Source organism: Psammomys obesus, unplaced genomic scaffold, assembly GCF_907164565.1.
Source record: "Psammomys obesus unplaced genomic scaffold, mPsaObe1.curated_primary_1811, whole genome shotgun sequence".
NCBI lineage: Eukaryota > Metazoa > Chordata > Mammalia > Rodentia > Muridae > Psammomys > Psammomys obesus.
Window position 1 is genome coordinate 2,511,198 of NW_026587556.1, and position 23,694 is coordinate 2,534,891.

Here is a 23,694-nt window from a genome sequence, read left to right on the forward strand (position 1 = left end):
ATAGAGTCATGTCCAGGGTGAAACGGAGCAGAATGACAAGCAGTTCCATCGTGGGACTCAGAATCAGAAAGGTCAACTGCTGCAGGTACCCACTTCACGTTTCAGACCACAGGGAGTAGCAGAAGGCATGAAGGACAAAACCAAGATGAGGACTTATGCTATCACCATTCAGGGTGCTGAGAGGCCAGGTACGTAATAACCACAAACTCTACGGATTTTTCATGTGATCACCAGGATTGCAGTGCATGCTCTAAACTGCACAGGAAAGTGTTTTAGCTTGCTTCTTATAACTGAAAGTTAGAGACTATTCTGACACCCTGGATACTTACATGCAGGTCTCGAGATAGGGTGACGTTGCTCATGTCGATGGCACGAGGGCTGTACCCATGTGCAGCATCTATAGACACCTGGATGATTCATTTGAGAAGAAAACAGCGTCTCAGTAAGAAACTGCAGAAAGAGCCTTCACAACGCAAGCGTCAAGCAGTATTTTCTGAGGTAAAAGCAGCGGGATAACTTCAAGGGCACGTTAAATTTAATTTTATTTGAGAGTCTCACACTCATTTATGGTTAAATAGTGAATCTTAGTGCCTCAGGGATAGATGGTCTAAAAAGTCAGCAGTATGTGATAAAACCCGATTCCAGCAGTGTTTCCCCGGCCAAGCGTCACTATGACCGTGAGCTTCCTATCAACCTAGGTTAGGTTCCTGGTTAGGTACCAGGAACCAAAGATTCCTTTACAAGCATGTTTGAGGGTCACTTTGTGAAGATACGTAAAGGAGAATTCTGACTAAACAACTGTACCACGGAACATTTAATGGCTAACAAGGAAATCTTCAGTGGCCAGACTTGTCTAGTTTTCTACATTTTTGCTTCAAAACCACATGTGAATTTTTATTTTTACAGCTATAGATGTCTGCTGCTGCCAGCTCTCGTCAGAGAGGCTCCTTTTACAGTGGGTAGTGCGGCTAATACATAGATTCATGATTGATCTAGAACTGAGCCTCCTACACGGTTGTCTTTTGGACCGGACTTGGCCATTGCACACAATCACTCTCAGAGGATGTGGTTACCGGCACAAGATCAAGTCTCAACAGTGCAGAACAGAGAGATTAAATACATGCAGGGAATTTTCAAAGAATAAAAAAAATCTATTATTTTAAAAAAAGAGAGGCTAGAGAGATGAGATGGCTAGGTGCTTGCAGAAGCCCTGAATTCAGTTTCCCTTTTCTCCCACCCATGTTAGGGCATTGGGTAGTTCAGGATTGCCGACAGCTCCAGCTCTGAGGGATCTGACATCCTCTTCAATTCTCTGTGTGTGTGCATATGTACACAGAGATGCACACACATAAAAATAAGCCAGAAATAAAGAGTGCATCTCTTTGTCAACTTTCCCAGTTTCACTGTCATTCCATGCCTTGTCTCCATCTAACCAGAGAGAAAGACATGAACTCTGGGCCTTCTTTCAAATCTTATAATATTTCATCATCGTGCTATTCTCTTACCAGAAATAGTGCACAGGAGTCATGAAAGAAGACAGATAGCTAACTGATCTTTTCGTTTTAACTCTATCATTGATCTTTCTCTGGCTCTTTCTGTGTCTGAGTGCCCCCATGTGTGCAGGCAGGCATGCTTGCGTATGTTCATTAAGTGCATGAAAACATAACTGATAGTGAAAGTGTAAACTCGAGTATGACTCCACAGCTCCACAGGAGCTATTCTCATTGCAAAGTGTAGAGACATCAGGCTGAGCACAAGCAAACAAGACAGCATGCTTACATTCATCTCTCTCTGCTCTTGACTATGGGTATGAGGTCATTCTCTCTCTCTCTCTCTCTCCTGCTATGACTTCCACAGTGATTGCTTGCAACCTGGAATTGTGAGCTAAGGTAACTTTTTTCTCCCTAAATCATTTTGTGTCAATATAGTCTATCACAGTGACAGAAATGAAAGTGGATCAATCACCTGGCACAATCAGCTTCTCTTCCCTCCCCACTCAGCTGTCAATCCTTGTCATTGTTCATCCCCTCGCACAGGTAACTGATGCTGCATTGCATTGTAAGTGACATCTTGCTTGTATCTGGGACAAGCTACATGTCCCAAGCCAACTCACTTAACATTTTCAAAATTGTGCTTGCTCCCTACACAATGGAGCTAACACTACGTACACAGGCTAGCTCAAAGGTGGGTGTGGCTTAGACAATGGGCAACAGCCCCTCACCACAGTGCTGGGCATACATAAGTCCTCCAGAACCTTGGCTGAGGGCTGCCCCTACTGTCCATTACCTCCACTGTCATTAGCACTGTTCTGATCAGTAAACACAACCAGAATATGAGAGTCACTGGGAGCCATGACTCAGCTACCTCAGTGACACAGAAGCCACTTTAACTATTGTTTCTTTGAAGCCCCCAGGACTCCTGAGCTCTTTAGCTCACTCAACAAAACTATGGTCTTGCTGACACACCCTGGAATCCATGGCCACGCCAATATTTCATGGCCATTTCTCTCAAAACTCCACCCATTCTACCTCTGTGAGTTCATCTGACCTAGAACATGTACCCCTTGAAGTCAGCAATGTTGATGTTAACGCTGAACTTATTAGCAAGGGATAATCGTGGGTTAAATTTATAGCTCCTCTCGTTGCACCACCAGACTGCTTCAGAAAAGAGATACTACTGTTTGTTTGTTTGTTTGTTTGTTTGTTTGTTTTGAGGCAGGGTCTTTCTCAGTTCTTTATGGAGACATGGATGCCCTTGAACTTCTGAGGCTATGGCTCTGCCTCCCAAGAGGCAGATGGGCACATAGCTAAAGGGCAGAGTGCTTGACTAGCGTGTGTGAGGCCTTTAGTAGTAGTGTGGGAAAATGTGTGTGTGTGTGTGTGTGTGTGTGCGTGTGTGTGCATGAATGCATAAAACCATAAACATATATGTTTGTGTGCATGTGCTTAAATGACACAAATAATTAATTTCTCATTGTGATTGCCACCTGGCTTGTCTGGGATATGCGCCGAGTCCGGTTATAGAGGGCCATACTGTCTCCCTCCCGCGTCCTCTCAACTCTCCAACCCCAAGCCAGCATTGTTTTCAAAGATTCCTTGATGGGCCAGCGGTAAATTTCTTTTTCCTAGGGGGAAAAAAAATCAAACATTAGTGGTATTATGAGCCAAAAACGAAAATTCAAAATATTTAATGATTTGTTCTGAAACAAACTGCCTTCATTTAAAAATAAGCTGATTATCACTGGATATTTTTAAATAAAACCAAAAATAAAAACATTCAAGAGACGTGTAAGAAGCTGAAGTGTTACCTGACTAGGACTGCTAAGAGGAGAATCGACTCTCACAAGTTGTCTTCTGACCACTGCACCACACACACACATAAAAGCACGCACGCACATGATACACACATACAAATACAGGATTAAAATGGTTTAGAGAAAATAATAAGGATTTTAATAATAAAATACGAAACAAAAATTTTCCAAACATAATACTTTATAAACTTACGGGGAAAAACAACAACAACAACAAAACCCTCTCACCTTTTCAGACAAGAGTTTAAATGGCTTCATTAGTGGCTGGATCTTGGAAGAGTCTGAGTATGTTTCTCCATAAATCCATCCATTCGCCAACTAAAACAAATAAAATGTTAAAAAAAATAGTTTTACATGTATTAATTTTGGTGATTTTAGATGTGCATGTGTTTAGCCGCTGTTGGGTAAAAATTACTCTGAAGTGGATTACACCCTGCTAAAATGCCTTAAGCCCACTCTGCATCCCAAGGCAGGCCTTGGAATTAAAATTCTCCTGCCTCAGTATCCCAGGTACCTGGAATTACAAGCCCGTACCACATTGGCCTGGCTGAGGTCTAACTGTTAGCCAGCTTAATTCAGAGTCCCCCTCTCAACATTACTTCCAGTAATGTGTGCTAGCTACCACATCAGCCTTTTACATCGGTGTTGGGGATCCACAGATACTCATGTCTGCACAGCAAGTACTGACCCAAATTAGGCGTCTCCCCACCCCTTTGAAGAGTCTTAAGCTTTGGTGAGTTTGTGCTTTATATACAGCTGTCCAAGCAGATCTGTATAGCTTATTAAAAAACAGAACGCATCTACCAATGTAAAAGGCCCGAGAGCAACAGAACAAGAAAATTTGAACACAGGGAACTTCCCAGAGACTCACACTCCAACCAAGGAACCTGCATGGAGATAACCTAGAACCCCTGCACAGATGTAGCCCATGGCAGTTCAGTGTCCAAGTGGCTTCCATAGTAATGGGAAGAGGGACTGACTTTGACATAATCTGATTGGCCTACTCTTTGATCATCTCCCCCTGAGGGGGGAGCAGCCTTACCAGGCCACAGACAATGACAATGCAGCTACTTCTGATGAGAACTGATAGTCTAAGATCAGAAAGAAGGAGAGGAGGACCTCCCCATCAGTGGACTTGGGCAGGGGCATGCATGCAGAAAGGAAAGAAAGGGTGGGATCGGGAGGGGAGGAGGGAGGGGCTTATGGGGGGATACAAAAATGAATAAAGTGTAATTAATAATAAAAAAATAATAATAAAAAGAATAAAAAAGGCTGGATGTGGTAGCTAGCACATGTTGGTAACCTTTGCACTTGAGAGGACAGAAGCAAGAGGAATCTTGGATCTCCCTGGCCAGTCTGGCCAGTCTGACAAGTTCTGACCTCAGGGAGAGACCCTGTGTCAGAAGTTAAAGTAGGCAGTGACCCCTACATGCATAGACACACACATACATGTGCACACATGTTCATGAGCACTTACAGGCACATGCACCCAGATTAACAAATACATACAAACATTCACTCACAACACACACACACACACACACACACACACATTTTCAGTATCATTCATCTAATATAAATCTATCTATAAAAACCAGAGTTTGGATAAAAGGTAAATTTTTATTGTGGAGTCACCACTTTCTCCTGAAACTCCACAAAACAACACATATTTAGAAATGATGCTCAAAACTTAACAAACTGATCTTCAGAAATGCTAAAATTTCTAGAGCATGTCATGCTTTTACTACAAAGAAACTAACAAAGTAGTAACACGAACAGCTTTGAAATAAATGTCCACTGCTAACTTAAACAATGTTCTGTCTTTAAAAGAGAAAGTTGGGGCTGGCAGTTTAGCACAGTGAGTACAAGCGTGGCACATTTGTAATCACACAGCTTGGGGCAGTGAAGATGGGCAGATCCATCTAGCTGAAATTTCAATGTCTAGAGCCCCTGAGGACCCTGTCTCCAACGACATAAAAGAGAGAGTGATACAGTCAATGAACTCAACCTCTGACCACTCCCTGCATACATATAAATGACTAGACACACATACACAGAAATATACACTATACACACACAAAAAGGAAGTTGGCATAACTGGGTATGTTTAAGCAGCACCCAGTCATTCACAATGACAACCTTGGATGGTTAAGATGGCACTTGTAAACTTTACCTTGTCCATGGACCATTTATCATGGGAATGTTCTGCATATTTGTTAATGAAGTATTCTAACTTCTCAGGAATCGTGATGCTATGAGAAAAAAATAAAGGAAAAGAGCTTGGTGTATTACAGAATTCACAGACAATTTTATTCATAGATACTTAAAGCTGAGTAATTACTCAAATTCCATTCAATTTATAAGTGTTAAAAAAAAAACAGTAGTAACAAACGATTGCCTCTTTGCATTTCCAAACAATGTAAGTCAAGCAGATCATGTTCTATCTATTCATCTCAAACTGAGACACCATTTATTGTGTTAATATAAAACATAAACATAGTAAGATATGTTAGTTAAGCTATATTCAAAGATGAAGACAATAGATTATACAAGAAAAGTGAAACAAACCCAAACCAACAGTCAGTAAGTTTGAAAACAATGCTTTTCTTTATACTTTGTCTTTGGAGTTACTCTCTTGAAAAACTGTGTTTGTTGAACTATGAATGAACAATGCCGTTTATTTCTGATCTGCCACATTTTTAACTTAATCTCATATAATCGGTTATATATGAATGCTTTTTTTATATTAGTCCTCCATATAGATAGCATTATGAATGTTACTAATTTGGGCTGTAGGAAAAAGTAATTAATAACTTATGCTTTATCGTTTGACAATATTTATTCTTGATTCTTTTCTTGTTTCAATGAGAATCTATCCCTTCATGTCCAGCATGTGCAACTGATGAATGGGTCTATTAATAAATGTTAAGACTTGTGAATATCAAATGTGTCCATGAATGAAGAACTGAATACATGTGCCACTCCTTAACAAATACAACTTACTAGAGCAGTTAACTTTGAGAACTGAGTTCTAAGTACAACCCAGAAAAATGAGATACTCTTCTCATCTTTAACAACAAAGTTATCAGTTAGTAACTGACAAACACATACTCAAGAAGCAACACTTTAGATAAAGATCATACCCAAGTAGAAATTACTCAAAGCAGCATCTAAACCTATATTGAAGACTCTCCCTAGGGAGCAAGCCAGTGTAAATTAGCATGCATGCCAACACTTGCTAGTTCATTTGATTTCATTGATCGACATCCAGACCACAATGTGGCTCTTCTGAAAACGCTAAGTCATTCTGGGTGTGACCAGACACTTACCTATGGAGTCATGTGACCCTGGGATGTTTTGGTGACTTACTTTGAAAGAGATATAAAGCACCAATTACATAATCCAAACACTTAGGGGTGGACTCTTTCCTCACAGGACTATAAAGGAGTATCAAGCATGTACTTTAAAGACATCCTTAGATTAATGGCACATCCCTTGGGTTGATTTTCTGATTGGTTTAGGGAGCTGAACCAGCTGGGAGCTGCTCTGAAGCCTCAAAGTTCAATCTCAGACTGATTCAGAACTGGTAGTTAATAACAAGCACGTGACTGACTTGCTAACTAGTCTCGCCACGAATCAGTAAACTAAGTGAAGAGGCAGCTTTTGAAGCTGTAGCCCTACTTGAACTTCAGACACATACATGAAGCACCCATGTATCCCATTTGTAGAGAACTAAGTGCATTTATGAAGGTTTATAGAGACCCTACGCTTGATCTTTACTTGAAGCTATCAGCTCTGACCACATTCTGGCTTATACGCTTATTTCTTTGTGCAAATTTTCACTTGATATTTTGTTCATCTCTTGGTGATGTGGAATATATCATCAACGAAGCCTGACCCCAGCCAAGTTGCTGCGACGGGTGAAATGATCCTGCCACTCACAGAAAACAGCATTACAGTAACATTTTGGAACTATCCTTGGCTAGACATAGTGGTTGATTGTGGTTACCGACACACATTTCAGTTAAATTTTCAACTGAATAAGGCTCATGTACTTTGTTTGAGTCTCCTTCTTCCAGATATTGTAATGTGGCTATCCACTGAGACTCCTCCTTCAGCAAAGAGTACCCCGGAGGGCACACATCTATTTCTGATATTGGTATAGTCACCGTTATTTTTACTGCCATCTGACAAATTCAAAGGGACTCCTATTCAAAGGGGGCATGTACCAGAGAAAGCTCACTTCAGTACCTTCTTCAATTTCAGACTTCACACATCATTTACAATAAAAATCTGCTGCAATAGAAAGAGTCCATACTTTGAGGTATCAACAGGTTGTGGGTTAAAGTTCCCTTCAGAATCCATGGATGACTGTTTTTCCATCATACTGACATAGTTTGACTCCATGTAGTCTGGAGGTAAAGCTCCCGCAACTGCACTCAGGCAAGGCAGGGCCAGTTTGAAAAGCTCTTGTTCATATTTCTGGGAAGAGAACAACAATGGGAAACTATCATCTATGTGACTATTGTTGTGGCTTGCCAACCAATATCCCCCATAGGCTCATGGGTTTGAAACTTGATTCCTAATTGGCGGAGCTGCTCTGGAAAGTCATGGAACCTCTGCAAGGTGGCGCCCTGGTGGAAGAAACTCACTATCTATAGTACCCTCGCTCCCCTTCCTTCTCTTTCTCTCCCTCCCCAAGCCTCTTGACCGCCCTGTGCACCTTGCTCCAACTGTTATGCTTTCCCTGGCATGATGGATTTTATAAGTCACTTTCTCTATAAGTTGTTTTGTGTCAAGGTATGGCATCACTAACACCAACAAACCATGTGCCTGATTTCCTACATTCCTCCACTATTTTAATTTCAGAAACAGTGGTATGATCACAAAGAGTATGTGACAATGTTGATTACTGAAAACCAAAGTATAAAATATCCTCAATGTGCATTATTAAGAAAGGGGGAAAACAAAACTAGGTAACTTTCCATTGTCTTGCTTTTTTTGAAACAGGATCACACCCTATAACTGTGAGCCAGCTGGAAACTCCATCTATGCAGCCCAAGCTGTCCTTGGACCTGAGGTCCACTTGCCTCAGCCTCCTCTTTGCCTGGAATATAGACACCTCACACTGTTCAAGTCTTGATTAGTAAGCACATCTCTCCACTATACAGCATCTTACAGAGAACCCGAAGCTTTTTGTTGCTTTATCAATAAAAATAATGCCCACCCTCCTCCAACCCCAGTCTTCAATTACCTTTTGAGACAAAGCATCAAAAATGCCCCAAAATAATTTTCTTGATAAATGAAGTTCTTCTTCTGAGGCAGCACCAAAGTTTCCCCACCCACTGGGCAGGCAGTAGTACTTCCAACATCTTTCATAATGATTTGTCAGCAGCTGTACAGGGAAACAGTCATAATATTAACAAGCTAAAACGTCTTTTCAATGCTTCTATTCCTCTTCCAAGGCATTCTGAATTCTATAGCATCAGGTCCATGAAAGGAAAACTCTCAAACACGTGTTAGTTTTGAAGGGGACAGAATTAGTTAAATACTATGTGTCTTTCAACTTGAACACTGATCACAATACAATGTGTGGACCAAAGGTTCAACTTTGAAAACGTATCTTGAGGCAGGCTAAAGAAATGGCTCAGTGGTTAAGCGCATTTGCTGCTCTTGCAGGAAGCCCACATTTGGTTCCCAGTACCTATATCAGGCAGCCCACAACCACCACATATAATTCTAGTTCCAGGTGATCTATTGCCATCTTCTTGCTTCAAGTGTTACTGCACTTACATACACATAACCAAACACATACAAATAATTAATGTATCTTGAATAGCATTTGTTCTAAAGTTATTTAGATATTCATATACCCCACTGTTCTACTTCCTTTAATTTCACTTATTCACAACTATGTAAACTGTTATCTACTAGTCTCCATGCACAATTATTTCCTAGAATACAGAGATATTAAATGGAAACCTTACTTTTGTGGGTATTTTAATTTCCTCTGAATTACATAACATTTATGATGGCTTCAGACCTTAATTCTGTGAGTGAACTCTGAAAATGATTCTATATTTGTTTGCTACCTACAGATGCCGTCTATGACCATTCTGATTTCTACTGATATGAAAAGATTTATCGGTTATTTAGCAGCTTTGTGGAAAATCTGCTTGTGATCTGCCAAATTTATAGAATCGGTGTTCAGCAGTCTATGATCCTGTATTGCTTATTTAAGGGTCTCTCTCTCTCTCTCTCTCACACACACACACACACACACACACACACAAACACAAAAAAAAAAGTGAGTGCAAGGAAACAGAGACCACACAATGAATCCCTCATCCTTACCTTAAGAGGCATCTTCGCATGCTCATTCAGCAGTGGAACATCGAATACCAGCCTTCTGAGTAGGTGCTGCATCATAGACGGTCGCAGTTGGCTGTTGGAACAAGGCCAGTCGTAATAACAGAAACAACCTCAAGACTCAGACATCCTTCTATCAGACTATAAAAATTAATTTTTGATATATAAACTGTTTGTGAATTTCATGATAATTAAAAAGGACCACGTGATAAAGAAAAATTGGCTCAGAGAGCTGCCCACTTACCCACAGATAGACAGCAGGCACACTTCTATGGAGTCCCGCTGGGCTTTGGTGAGGGAGCATCCCTTAGACAGTCTATATACAGTGTGCAGCAGAGAGTCAATGAGGGAAGCATGGTGCTCTGTTCCAGCAAACAGGGGAGCACATCTCGTTAACAAAGGCAGGACAGCTGTGCAAAGGTACCGATTGAGAGCCAAGGCCATGTCTGTAGCACTTAGTGCAGCCTAGAGAGGAACAAGAGGACACAGCCTTATGGGACCAGCAGAGAACTCAATGCATCACCACAAAATCTCCCCATCTGGAAACAGCAGCAGGACATCTGGGAATACAGTTCTTAGCTCAGTTTACCCACAGCTCACGTGATATTGACCACTCAAGACCATCAATAGTTGACTGAAGGGAATGCAATAGCATCTATCTTCTTAAAGGGCTCAGGAAGTCAAGGATCGATTATGATAAGAACATCTCCCCTAACATCTATGATGGTACTGTGAAGTTAATAAACAGCCCTATCCAACCTCAAGACACCTAAAGAAGGCCTGGAGGAATACTGTGAACTTGATCTGTAGCAAAGTTAGTTCTGAAAAGACTTAGACCTCAGTAGGATAAGTCATAGTAGAAAACGCCTACAAGAACTTCAATGTGGGCAGAAGAGATGGAAATGAACATATTTACATTCCTCATCTCAGATTTGTACATGCATTTTGAATTCAACTGATTAATGTCATTCATCCTTCTACTCATATCTCCAAGTATCACTATCAGTATCACTATGTTGACATTTCTACTCTTCAGATTCAGAATGTCAAAGAAGATAAAATTTCCACATTGTTTTTATGATTTTTATAGCTATGGATTTCTTAACTCAAGATCTAAAATGGTTCATTAAAGTTTAATTGATAAGTAGTAAATAAGTCAGGATAACCTTGATGGAATTTGGTGCCCCGCTTTATTCCACCATGTTTCAGACACTAGCCTGAAAACAGTAATGGCAGATCCTCCATGGGGCCACCTAATATACCAGGAAGATACTACCCAATGAGTATTTAAGAGAATGATAACTCCAGGGTGCCATGGTAACTGACAGAACATTGTAGTCATGTTGAGGGGTCATTGTAGACCTCTCAACTGCTTTTAATACTCATTGGTTTCACCAAGCAGCAAAAGTGTATAGGCAAATTGAATTTTTAGGTATTATTTTGTTTTTAGTACGTATGTATTCATGTGTGTATGTCTGTGAGCATGTGTGTATACATATGTAATGAAGTGAGAGGTCATTGTCAGATGTCTTCCTATCTCTCTTTACCTTATTTTTTGAGATAGGGTCTCTCACTGAATCTAAAGCTTACTGGTTCAGCTAGACTAGCTAGTGAGTGATCTCCAGGAACCGTACTATCTCTACTATCCAGTGCTTAGGTTTTACACACACACACACACACACACACACACACACACACTTCTGGGTTTTTTCTTTGGGTTGAAGAACAAACTGAGATGTTTTTGCTTATGTGGCAAGCATTTATCAAATGAGCCATCAATCTCTAGGACAATTCAGAGGCTCATATGAACAAGCTTTAGTAGACATCCCCATGACCTCACAAATTAAGCTCAGGAGAACCTCTTGGCTCCCACCTTATCAGATTTCTTTCCAGTCTTTTGAGGCAGAAAGTTTCACTAGTCAATGAGTTTCCTTTGGGCACTGTCTGTTTGATTTTTTATTTACTCACTACTTCATATATATACTCACTACAACTCACTACAACATAGATATACAGTAAATGTTGGCTGATAATGAGCAAAGGAATGAGCTCTAGGAGACATAGACTCCAGAGTCAAGGGTACAAGTTCACTTCCCATAACATACCGTGTCTAGAGAGGCAGCAGCTCGGAGATCTGGCAGAAAGCCAACCTCAAGGAGATGGAGGAGGAAATCTTGCACCTCAATTCCATAGACCCTGTCAAGGAACAAAACCATGGCTGCCTTGTGATCTGGGCAAAACCCCGCGGACATGTCAGGCTCCACCACCTTCCCATCTACAAGAGAGAAGGTGACATGTTGGTGTCAATGGCCTGGCCGTATGTGGGTTGATGATATTTGGCTTTTTGCCAACCATGCCATGTTTTAAGTCAAGCATATTAATGAAATGTTTTCCTGTTTTACCACCCTCGCACGAATGTGTGCATGGCCGGTGAACTGGGGCAGTTTGAACCCAAGGTCATGTAGATGCTATTTGGACATCTGTTTGTTCACTTCATATTTGTGAAGGCATGGTATCTGACAGATGCCGAGAAGGAAACCGAAGGCATCAGAGTGTCCTGGCAAAATGTGGAGTGGATACCACAAAAAGTTAAGAATAAGAAGCACAGGCTGGGCCTGGTGGCGCACGCCTTTAATCCCAGCACTCAGGAGGTAGACGCAGGAGGATCTCTGTGAGTCTGAGGCCAGCCTGGTCTACAAAGCAAGTTCCAGGACAGCCAGGGCTGTTATACAGAGAAAGAAACCTTATCTCAAAAAACCTAAATAGGAAGCACATACTTCTACTCTTTCAAGGACCATCTCTTTAAACTTGTGTACTCCTGTGTGATAGTCAGGGTACCTTTCCACTGCTATGGCTTAGGATAATTATAATTATGGATGAAACACCATAACAGAGAATATGATTACACAATAATCATAAAGTGACAAAGCAACATAGTGACACCAGCATAGATTTTATATGACATAGACTTCATTAATTATAACATTTGAGAGTCATGTCATTTTCTCTCTCAATGCCTAATGCTTGAAGCCTGTGTAGACCGGTGCAATAATGTAATAAGTCCTTAAGTTCAGGGATTGGATACCATTAATACGAAGAATTATGAGACTGAGTGCCAACTTAAAATACTGGGGAGCCTATTTGCTCCCTAGTGGATCCCATGATAATTATGCCAAACTGGTCCTGGTAGCACACAGTAAGATTCTATGAAAGGCATCAAAGAATTTTTTCACATGGATGAATGTAATGTTGAAGGAAGCAGAACCAGGGAAAGAAGACATGTGACTATCACCACCCTGAAATAGATTTGCACTTGGAGCCAATGAGTGAATTTCATATTTCTACTGTGAAAATGAACAAATAGTATTTTAGATACAATTAAGGGGTGATACTCATCAGTTCCTGTTTATTACTATAGAAATCCTTAATATGACTAATATTTTCATTGCTTTACATTATAAGAAAAGTAGTTCTTAGAGCTTTAACTGCTAACAGGTACTCTTCTGGGAATATGATAGATATGATTTTTAGGTGGGAAACCTGAATCTGGGACAAGAAGGTTCTAGAAGACAACTGAAACCCTACATCTATCTGTACAGACAGTCAGGCTATTTTAAGACTTTGTTCCCTGTCTCCATGATGAAGCATCAGTTTGTAAACAGAAAGCTCTCTTATCCCTGGCATGAAACCAACCATGGTATCTTGACTAGTTCCAAAGGGAGACATGAAGAAGGCAGTCTATAAAATGGCAGCAATGACCTGGTGGTTGTAACTCCTTCTTCTCATTCTATAGACTAAATATGGGTTGTTCTCATATTTATGTATGAGATACATAAATCTGTATCAAAAACTAATGTGCCAGGCTATCTCCCTATACATGGACACTGATGAGGAGTCCTCATTCTCCAAAGGGCTTCATTACAATAAAATTTGCATTGTGGTTTTTACTCCCTCTGGGAAATATGATGGATGACCATGAGATGAAACACTCTTAAAGGGAGACCAGTCTATCATGATCAGGAGGAGAAGGGTAGTTACCTTATATCACAAATATACAACCTGCCTCATAAATATTTGTAAAGGGGTCTTTAACATTCACAGTGCTGAACCCACCGCATTGTCACCATCCTTTTTAGGGACAGTGCACTCCAGACTCTTTCCAGTGAGTGTTTGTTTTGCTCTGCCAGATAAACTTCTGAAAATGTCTGCACCTCTTAAACGGTTCATTTCCTTCAAACAGTCTAGAACTGAGAGGTCTCTCCATAATAAGATCACAGACAAGTTCTGTGCTTTGCATGTGAAGTGAACAATTGACACTTAGTCAACAGGTGCTGTGCACTGACTTCTGGGAAGTTTCTGAAGGTCAACAAACTCGTTCAAGGTCACAACCCAGTGGCTGGAAGAGCTGAATCAGAAATCGCTAAAATGGGTTTAACATTCAACCCAGGCCGACCTAACTTTCAGTTTATTTACATCTGTATGGCATAGTTTTTCAAATAAATAATGATGTAAAGTTCCCATCTCATTGTTTAAAAAAAAATACACATATTATTGGGATTTAAGGTCTCAGGGTTCTACTATTTTACTATCTAACTGTACTTAAATAAAAAGGGAGCCACTCAGAGGCCCAGATTAAATTTTGCTTTTCATACACTTATCCAAGTTGGCACTGATTTTATTTTACTTTAAAAATGGGTGTTACATGTTTTTTTTTTTTTATTTATGCACGCATGTGTGCATGTGAGCCATGACCTCAAGTGGAGGTCAGAGGATATCTTGCAGGAGCCACTTCTCACCTTCCACCATGCGGGTCCCAAGGATTGAACTCAGGTGCTCTTTGGCATTGACTCTGATATAATCACAACTGCCTGGGACACAAAACCCACAGATGTGCAACCGCTTCTACCGTCTCCACCTCCTCAAACACACAGGACATGGTGCAGCCAAGGGCCTACCCACTTCTGCACTTGAGCAAGCTTCTGACTGGATGGAGGTGGGAGAGGGGATATGAGCATGGATGGAATTTTCACAAAGTACTGTCCTCCCAGTCCTGCTGAGTCACACAGGGTAGAAGTTGGTCTTACCTTTGGCTATTGTTGGCATTTGAAATGCAATGCTGATTACGCCCACCAAGTCTCCCAGTGGAATCAGGGATCGCAAAATAGACCTGATTCGGATGGCTTCTCCCTTTCCAGCATGAATCAACTAAACAGGAAGAAGATAAAGAAAGCTTAGAACCAGCTGTGGGCTCTTTGTCTATAGTTCTGTTAGGAAATTTTAACATGCGAGAATCCATGTTTCAAGCAATTGTCTGTCGTGCAAATGCATAAAGCTAGCTATCTCTCAGAAACTGCTATCGTGGACATACAGGGAGGCAATCACATCTTACAATTCCCGTAAACATGAGAGAACACTGCCTTACAGACAGTATGGTCTAGACCACCTGCTTTCTAACAAAGGCTGTATTTCTTTAAATAATTTTTTGGGTACCAAAACAAACTGAAAATCAGAGATACCTATGAATAAGTACCCCTAAAATCACACACACCTACCTATCACCAGAGAAATAACACAATGAAACAGACACTATTTTGAGCCACTAAAAATATGCTAATATTTGTTATTTATTTAGCCTCTTTTTTGTCTTGGGAATTAATTTTATATCCATTCATATTCCACCCTGATTTGTGGAGGAGGGGTCAGTTTACATGAATCCTGACATTTCATTTAAGACTTCTGGCTGAAGAAGTTTCCATAATGCCAGCGGATCAGGATAGTCAAGAATCTCAGTGGGGTTCTGGAATAAGCCACAGACCTCCAGGGCCAGAATCAGCATCTGTTCCATTCACCACAAGGCACAAGAAGCAAGTGTTATTAATGGCCTAGTAGAGGGCTTAACGAACAACTGTAAAGATGGCCGAACTTCAGAAGTGGCAAGGCAAACAAGGTGGGTCATCATTAATCTGCCCAAGTGTTTCCAGACCCTTAAGATGGGCATGACAGTAACACTAAAAGCTTCTATATCCTAACATTTCTTTCTTAGCTCATCTGATCTTTTTCTTGAGACAGGCAATGGTACAAACTGTCCATTTGTCTATTTTTGTCTGCAACCACTTCCGGCACACAGATCTTCCAACATCCCTTCTCAGTTACCAAGGCAAAAATTCACATTAGCAGCAGAAGCTGAGTTAAAGGGAAAAAAAAAAGATTCTAAATTTTCTAATATTCTAATGGTTCTCTATCTTGCAGTCCTTTTCTGGTTTCAACAGAAGAGAACATCAAGTAGGTTTTATCACATAAGTTTAAAGGAAAGACCACAAAAAACAAACACGGCTATCAAGGGTAGGGAAATGAAATGTGCTGCAAGCCATGTGCTCTAGCTTCATGTTTATCCCAACACAAAAGTAGACTTGCAGGTTTGTTTATTCTTTTAACACTTCATACATGTATATGTCAATCATATTCACTACCAACTTCATTCTGCAAACTTCCTCTGCTCCCTCCAACAATTTCACTCAGAAATACACGTTTCCTTAAAGAATTAGTAACCCACCTAATCAAATTTTGTCCTGCTCTTATATGTATGGTTGCAGGGCCATCCACAAAGATATGGCAAACCTCCTTGCCAGCTCCCAAAGAAAAGTGATTCTCCTTCAGGCCCTAATAGCCATTAATTGCCAAGAGCTCCTCAACTAGGGGGTGGGGCATCAGGAGCCTGGAAGCATTATAGGGGATTACAACTGATCAAAGTGCAGAGAATAAGTGACTATGGAGTACCTATCCCCAAACTGGACATTATAATACAAACCTTATACTCAAGACTCAAGGAACATTGTAGAAGGGGTAGAAAGCTTCTAGGAACCCGAAGACCAAGAAGCTGCTGTGAAATAGGTTTTTCCGGACATGGCGGGAGTGCCACATAATTGATCTTTCAACAACTATATCTGCTTTTCAGTTATTGCACAGATCTACTCAAGTCAAGATAAGCATTATATAAAAGGAATCAATTATTGGTGGAAGTAGTGGTTTTCCATCAGAAAAAGAAGAAACTGCAGGGAAAATACATTCTCTTCTTAAAGACATACGGGTGACTACATATCCCATTAATGTCTTGTACTGAAAAGTCTTATTACCAATTTTTATAGCCAATGAGACATTTCCAACTAAACAAACATTCCTTCAGCAATTAGGCTAGAGCTGTTATTTTTAATGGACTGTGGATATTACCAGTTTGGGGTTCTGCTGTGAGCCCTGCCAGCATACTGTTTTAGCGCTAATGACTGTATCAAGATTGCTGCCCTCCAGCCCCCCAAAAAGACTCACGTGCATTTCAGGAGCACAGCGACCAAGCAGGTCAATCAAAGCTGCATAGAAGGTCATGATTGCGTTCCCCATGTGGATGGTATCATCTTCCTCCTCTTCTGTATCACTTTCAGGGATTTTTTTTTTTTTTTTGTCCAAAAGAAGCAGAAAGTAAATGAAGTTGCAGTGCTTGGAGGAAAGAAGGTAGCCTTTCCCTATCGATATGTTTGTGCTTCTCACATTAATAAGGAGTTAAGGATAAGAATTGGGGATCTCTCACTAAGAACACACTGTAAGAGCATATGACAATTCCTGCCAAGGGGAAGAGTGAAGTTTGCTCATTTGGTAGATACTGATCATTTTCCTTTTTTTTTTTTTTTTCTTATCAGTTACATTTTATTAACTCTGTATCCCAGCCGTGTCCCGATCCCTCATTCCCTCCCAGTCCCTCCCTCCCTCCCTCATCTCCACCGTGCCCCTTTCCAAGTCCACTGATAGGGGGGACCTCCTCCCCATTCATCTGATCCTGTTTTATCAGGTATCTTCAGGACTGGCTGCAAAGCTCTCCTCTGTGGCCTAACAGGACTGCTCCTCCCTTGGGGGGTGGGGAGGCCAAAGAGCCAGTCATTGAGTTCCTGTTAGAAATAGTCCTTGTTCCCCTCACTATGGGAAACCAATTGGTTATTGAGCTACCACAGGCTACATCTGAGCAGAGGTTCTAGGTTATATCCATACATGGTCCTTGGTTGAATGATCATTTTCCTTTATTCAGTCTTAAATATTTTATTTTCTTTTTATTTATGAGAGTCCGTGTTTGTGTATGTGCACACAGAAGAAGGTGTCAGACCTCTGAAACTTGAATTACATACAGCAGTGAGCTGCTTGATTTGGTCCTGTGAACCAAACAGGAGGTCGCTGGAAGAGCAGCAAGCGCTATTAACCACTGAGCTATCTCTCCAGCCCCTTGCTTCTTCTTCCCCATTAATCTTTTTTTTATTTTAATTTTTATTAATTATAATTTATTCATTTTGTATCCCTCCTGTAGCTCCCTCCCTCCCCCCTCCTCTCCTACTCCCACCCTCCCTCCCCCTTGTCTACCCATGTCCCTCCCCCAGTCCACTGAGCGGGGAGGTCTTTCACCCCTTCCTTCTGATCCTAGTCAATTAGGTCTCCTCAGGACTGGCTGCATTGTCTTCCTCTCTGTCCTGTTAAGGCTGCTCACCCCTCTGGGGGAGGTGATCAAAGAGCAGGCCAATCAGTTCACATCAGTTCACATCAGTTCCCATCACTAGGGAACCCACTTGGACACTGAACTACCATGGGCTACATCTGTGCAGGGGTTCTAGGTTATCTCCATCAGTGGTCCTTGGTTTGAGAATCATTCTCAAAAAAGACCCTTGTGCCAGAATTTTTTGGTTCTGTTGCTCTCCTTTTGGAGCTCCTGTCTCTCCAGGTCTTACTATCTCCTACTTCCTTCATAAGATTCCCTGCACCATACTCAAAGGTTGGCCATAAGTCTCAGCATCTGCTTTGATACCCTGCAGGGTAGAACCTTTCAGAAGCCCTTTATGGTAAGGCCCCTGTTCTGTTCCCTGTTTTCTCCTTCTTCTGATAGCCATGCTCTTTGCCTTTCTGAATGGGGATTGAGCATTTTAGCCAGAGTCCTCCTTCTTGAACAGTTTTTTTAGGTGTACAGATTTTAGTAGGTTTATCCTATATTATATCTTTTGAACTAGTGTACAACAAATGGCTTTCATTGTGGTATTTTCACATGTTTACGTTATATTTTTCTCATATTCATTCTGCCAGCATCCTGCCTTTTTCCAAATAGTTCCTTTTTGCTTCATGCCATACATAAAAAATGCACACACATATACAACATATATATATATATATATATATATATATATATATATATATATATACAGATGCAACATACATATATGTGAATTTTTTTTCATTTCTAGTAACAGACAGCATATTAACAAAAAAAATGGTGGGAAGATTATTGTGAAGTAAGTTTAAGGGTGCTTTTCTAAGTAGCACTCAAATAGAGAAAGGGTAACCAAAGACATCATGTATAACATATGTCAGACCCCAGGTATTTAGAAATGTTACTTCATGTATTCACTTATCCTGATACCAATTACCCTACCTTCACTCCATCACTCACAGACAATCTAGTCTGTTTCTTTCTCTCCCTCCTCAGATTTTCTTTCTGAAAACATTCCTTTATCTTGCTGAGAAAATGCAAATATGGCTAGCCTTTGGGGCTCATGTCTTTCCTTCTTGGTGGCTTGAAGGAGGGATATCCTCCATTGGATTTAAGAGTCTGCAGAGTAAGAGTGAGTTGCCTTCCAGATACACCAGGGAGGTTTCAAGCCTTTGCGTGCACACAGGCTAGCATCATCCTAGTCTGAGCTCTCTGGTAGCATTTCTGTCTATGAGAGCAGCTAAGAACGGTCTTAACCATCTATGGCTAACTAATAAACATGCAAGGTCTGTGCCTCTTCTGACTGTGGCAAGAATAAGGCTTCCTTACTTGCAACTCTTTCTCCTCTGAGCCCTATGTTTTATCTTTACATTTGCACTAGCAGTATAGATGCCTGACCCCTTCAGAGAACAGCTACCTCCACAGACTAAAATCAGGCCCATCTGCATTGCCTCACGGCCCAATTAGAAACCAGTATCAGTGTCTTCTGCCACACATATGTCTCCAGCACATTAACCAAGCATTCTGCTCCTCAGAATTGTGACTGTTGTCCTGGATGCCACCATCATACTCACCTGGATGAGACCCCACCCCCCACTCCCCAAGGTCTAAAGGTCTTTCTCTAGCTAATAACATTGTAGGAACTATAAGAACTCATCTTGGAAGGCTAGATAGATGGCTCAGCAGAAAAGAGAGTGCATCACAAGCATAAGACCTCAGTTCAAATCAACAGAACCCACATAAGAGGACAGGCATGGTCACGCATTTCTGTAACCCCAGTTCTTGGGGAGGAGCAGACTCAGCAAGGTTGCTAGGGCTTGGTTGCCGCTAGCCTAGTTCCTAACTCAGTAAGTGATTCTGTCTCAGAAAATGAGGTGAAAAATGACAGAGTAGACCTACATAATCATCTCACTACCAGTGATTCCAGTTTCAGAAACTCACCTCCCTTCATCTACACTGTACAGGTATAGGCCAACCTATGACCTATACCTATAAAAGTGGCCAAACACTTTGTTGATGACACAAGGTTACAATCTTCTGACCTGTGTGTGCTCTTTGCCTAGCTAGCCCCAAAATACCCACAAGATGTGTGTCCTAATTCCACACAATCTCTCCAGCTTATTTCTTGATTCACAGTCTATCCCCACAGCCAGCTCCACAGTCTTCTCCTCTAAGACACTCAGTTTTCAAGGGAGAAACCCTTCAGTGCCAGACAGTGTAATGTCAACTACATGCTGTCAGCCTGAGTGAGGTGAGAACAATTGCTGAGCGTGTGCACAGTTAGACCTACAGGGTTTTGCTGGATCCACTGGTCGGAGAGGGGCCATCTCTAGAAGGATCCTCAGCTATTTTTATGGCTTCTTCCATGGCTGCAAGGAGGCCATTGCCACCTTCTCCTCTCAAGGCAGGACCAAAGCACTCGGGCCTCCGGATGAGCAACCGCACCACAACATTTGCATTCTCTTCCACACTCTCCCCTGCATCCAAAAGAGGAAAGTGTGCAAAACAGAGAACTTCTCATCATTTCTCATTTAAAGAAACAGGTATACCTTAGAAATACACTATAACAGCACATTCAAATTCCAGATTACATTTTGGCAGGTGTGGGGCGGTCCGTTCACATGCCACGTGAAAGCCAGAGAACCACTTACAGGAATTGTTTCTCTCCTTCCACCACGTGGATTTCAGAACTAGAACTCAGGCAGCCAGGCTTGGTGGCAAGCACTTTACCTACTGAGCCACCTCAATGGTCCATACAGTCAACGCTTTGCACACTTCACAGCTTTGTATGAGTATTGTTATGGTTTGTACGCGAAACGATCCTCAGAGACTTGTGTGTCTGGATACTTGTCCCCAGAAAACACTGCTGCCTTGGGAATCTGTGGTGGATGACTGGGACCTGGGGTCAAACTGGGTATTACAGGCTGTCAGCAAGGGCCTGGAAGGAAGCTCTACCTCCAGCCATGTCCTAGCTGTCTCTCTTTACATCCCAGATGGTGCCATACTAGAAGCTGCACTGACTGCAAGCTCCTGCCAGCCACAGACTAAGCCACCACCGCCATCTTGCCTGAAGTGTGATGGACTGACTAACTTCTTCCCTCAAGGTGCCTCTGTCAAGTAGCAAAGAGAAAAAGTGACAGATGTACACACTATGCAACGTAAGTTACTTTCTTTGGTAATTTTCCAAGTGAAGGAAAATAGTACAGAAAACTAGTTGCCAAAGGAGAAGATATTGTAATCTAAAGACCCAGTTGCAAATATCTAGACGGTGCATACAGATTTCAAGTTAAACAATAAAAGTATGATCCACATTTTGAAAAAGTAGTATCAGGGGTTTTTTTCCCCCCTGTGGAAAGAAAACTATTAAATAAAACATATAATCTCTTTTATTCATTCCTTCATTAAAATGCTGTGATGAATATTTTTCTTTTCATTTTTAAAAAAGTATTAATTTTTACTTTTAATTATGCATATACACATCTGTATGTGCATGTAAGTGCAGGTACCCAAAGAGGCCACAAGAGGGTGTCATATCTCTTGAAGCTGCAGTTACAGGCAGTTATGAACTGCCCCATATAGGTACTGGCACTGCACTTGGGTCCTCTACAAGGGCAGATGAGTGATCTTAACCCTGAGCCATCTCTCCAGCCCCCAAACTCTTTGTTTGCACCCAGTTTTACAAATCCTCAAGTGGTCATGTCCTACCGTTACAGAAGACAGCAAATCTGAGAAAGTCAAGGTATCGCTCCCCTTCAACTGGGTTCCACCCAATGTCTGGGTAACCCTTGGACACCAGCATTTGACAGCTCTGCAGACCACAGCCAGCCAGGTAACGAACTACCTACAAACAGATGATGAGCAAGAGGTTAGCCTTCACTTAGAAGCAACGTAAGCCTATGCTAAGCCTGGCGAAAGATCATCCGGGCGTGGTTTGAAACACACACATTTCATTTACTTATGTGTATGTACAAGTATGTTTGTAGGTGCCCAAGGAGGGCAGAAGACAGCACTGGATCTCTTGGAACTGAGTTCTCTGGAAGAGCAAACATCATTCTTAACTACTGAACCATTTCTCCAGCCCTAATAAATGTGTTCTTCTTGTAATTATTTTTAACATCATGATTACTCATGTAAATTTCCTCCCAGAAAGCTTTAATAATAAGACATACTAAAACATAACAGTGTGTAGTCATCAAAATTATGAATGGATTCTATAAGAGAATAATGTTCTTGAATTCCATACCATATAACTCAAGATCCTTGCATACAAGGATCTTGACACACCTCTGAATGTCTAATGACCTCTGGCCCAACTCAAAACCACCTGAGTGGGTCCTCCCATAGCTCAGCTGGTCAGGTTGGGGTTGTAAACCATCTGAACACAGGAACTCCCACCTGAGGCACAAAGGCATCTTGAAGTAAACTGCCTCCAAATGACTCATCCATTCAAAGGCGAGGCAGGTGTGAGGAGGTACTTAAGTGGAGTGACCTTAACTTAGAGGCAGATCACCTCAGCTCTGATCAGACATGTCTCACTCACAGGGCACATCATTTTAAACAAGTTATTCATGCTCCTTTAGTCAATGTCAGTGTCCATAAAACTTGAGCTATACACTGAGTATCTGTATTCCCCAAATCAAAATCCCCAAAGCTGTGAAATCTAAAACACTTTTAGTGTTGACATGGTGTCAAAAATAGAAAAGTCTACATCTGAGCCCAGATGACAGGTGACTTTCAAAAGGCAGGGGCAGTAAAAACACTGACTCAAATATTTCATTGTGTGCGTGTGTGGTAACTATTCACAATCCAGAAAATGCTAATGTCTGAATCGCAATGGCTTCCAAGCATCCTGGACGAGAGATACTCACCCTGCCTTTCAGCAGTACTTTTCAGTGCTACTGGAGATCGCACATGAAAAAAAAAAATGTCTTCTTGGTTTATCTTTTAAGATACTTCATTTCATAGGCACACTAACAGTATGCAACATTTCTTGTGACATAAGAAGAAATCCATCCCCCAAAGAAGCCATAAGCAATGGTGACAGAGCATTACGGGAATAACTTAACAGAGTTCTATCCATCTTAGAAATGAATGTTACAGCTAAAACTTTTATGTCTGTAGCATCGAGGCAAGTGATGTTCAGGAGAAAGGTTACTTAAGGTACTTCAGTGAGCTCCACAACATTGCATCCTCCTTCCATGGTACCCTGCGCCCTTGGCAGCCCCTCTCTCTACACTCATCCATCCCCCGATGAACTGCTTCCTCTCAGTACAAATTAGTTTATATCTTCAATAATACTCACAGGAAATTGTGTGGTATGTACCTTCCTGTACCTGACTTCCCTGACACGGTGTGATAATTTTGAGAACCGGCCACATTGTAGCATCAGTTAATACTGAACTGTTTTGTATTGCTAAATAGCAGTCCATTGCATATGAATGGACAGCCCATAGCTTCACATACCAATCTGTACAGCAATGGGTGTTTTTTAGATGTG

At 41.4% G+C, this 23,694-nt stretch overlaps 1 protein-coding gene across 1 annotated transcript in view; it reads right to left on the minus strand.

Annotated features, from left to right (window-relative positions):
* Positions 1-23,694, minus strand: part of Ryr2 (ryanodine receptor 2) — a 380,472-nt gene that overhangs the window by 126,188 nt on the left and 230,590 nt on the right. Inside the window, exons 44-56 of the mRNA XM_055603932.1 lie at positions 21,903-22,038; positions 20,488-20,674; positions 17,006-17,111; positions 14,767-14,887; positions 11,788-11,957; positions 9,927-10,147; positions 9,668-9,758; positions 8,568-8,708; positions 7,632-7,795; positions 5,487-5,565; positions 3,542-3,631; positions 2,987-3,124; positions 330-407 (exon numbers count right to left, since the gene is read on the minus strand). Of these exons, the coding sequence (XP_055459907.1) occupies positions 330-407; positions 2,987-3,124; positions 3,542-3,631; positions 5,487-5,565; positions 7,632-7,795; positions 8,568-8,708; positions 9,668-9,758; positions 9,927-10,147; positions 11,788-11,957; positions 14,767-14,887; positions 17,006-17,111; positions 20,488-20,674; positions 21,903-22,038 (1,722 nt within the window). The remainder of the gene's footprint in view (positions 1-329; positions 408-2,986; positions 3,125-3,541; positions 3,632-5,486; positions 5,566-7,631; positions 7,796-8,567; positions 8,709-9,667; positions 9,759-9,926; positions 10,148-11,787; positions 11,958-14,766; positions 14,888-17,005; positions 17,112-20,487; positions 20,675-21,902; positions 22,039-23,694) is intronic.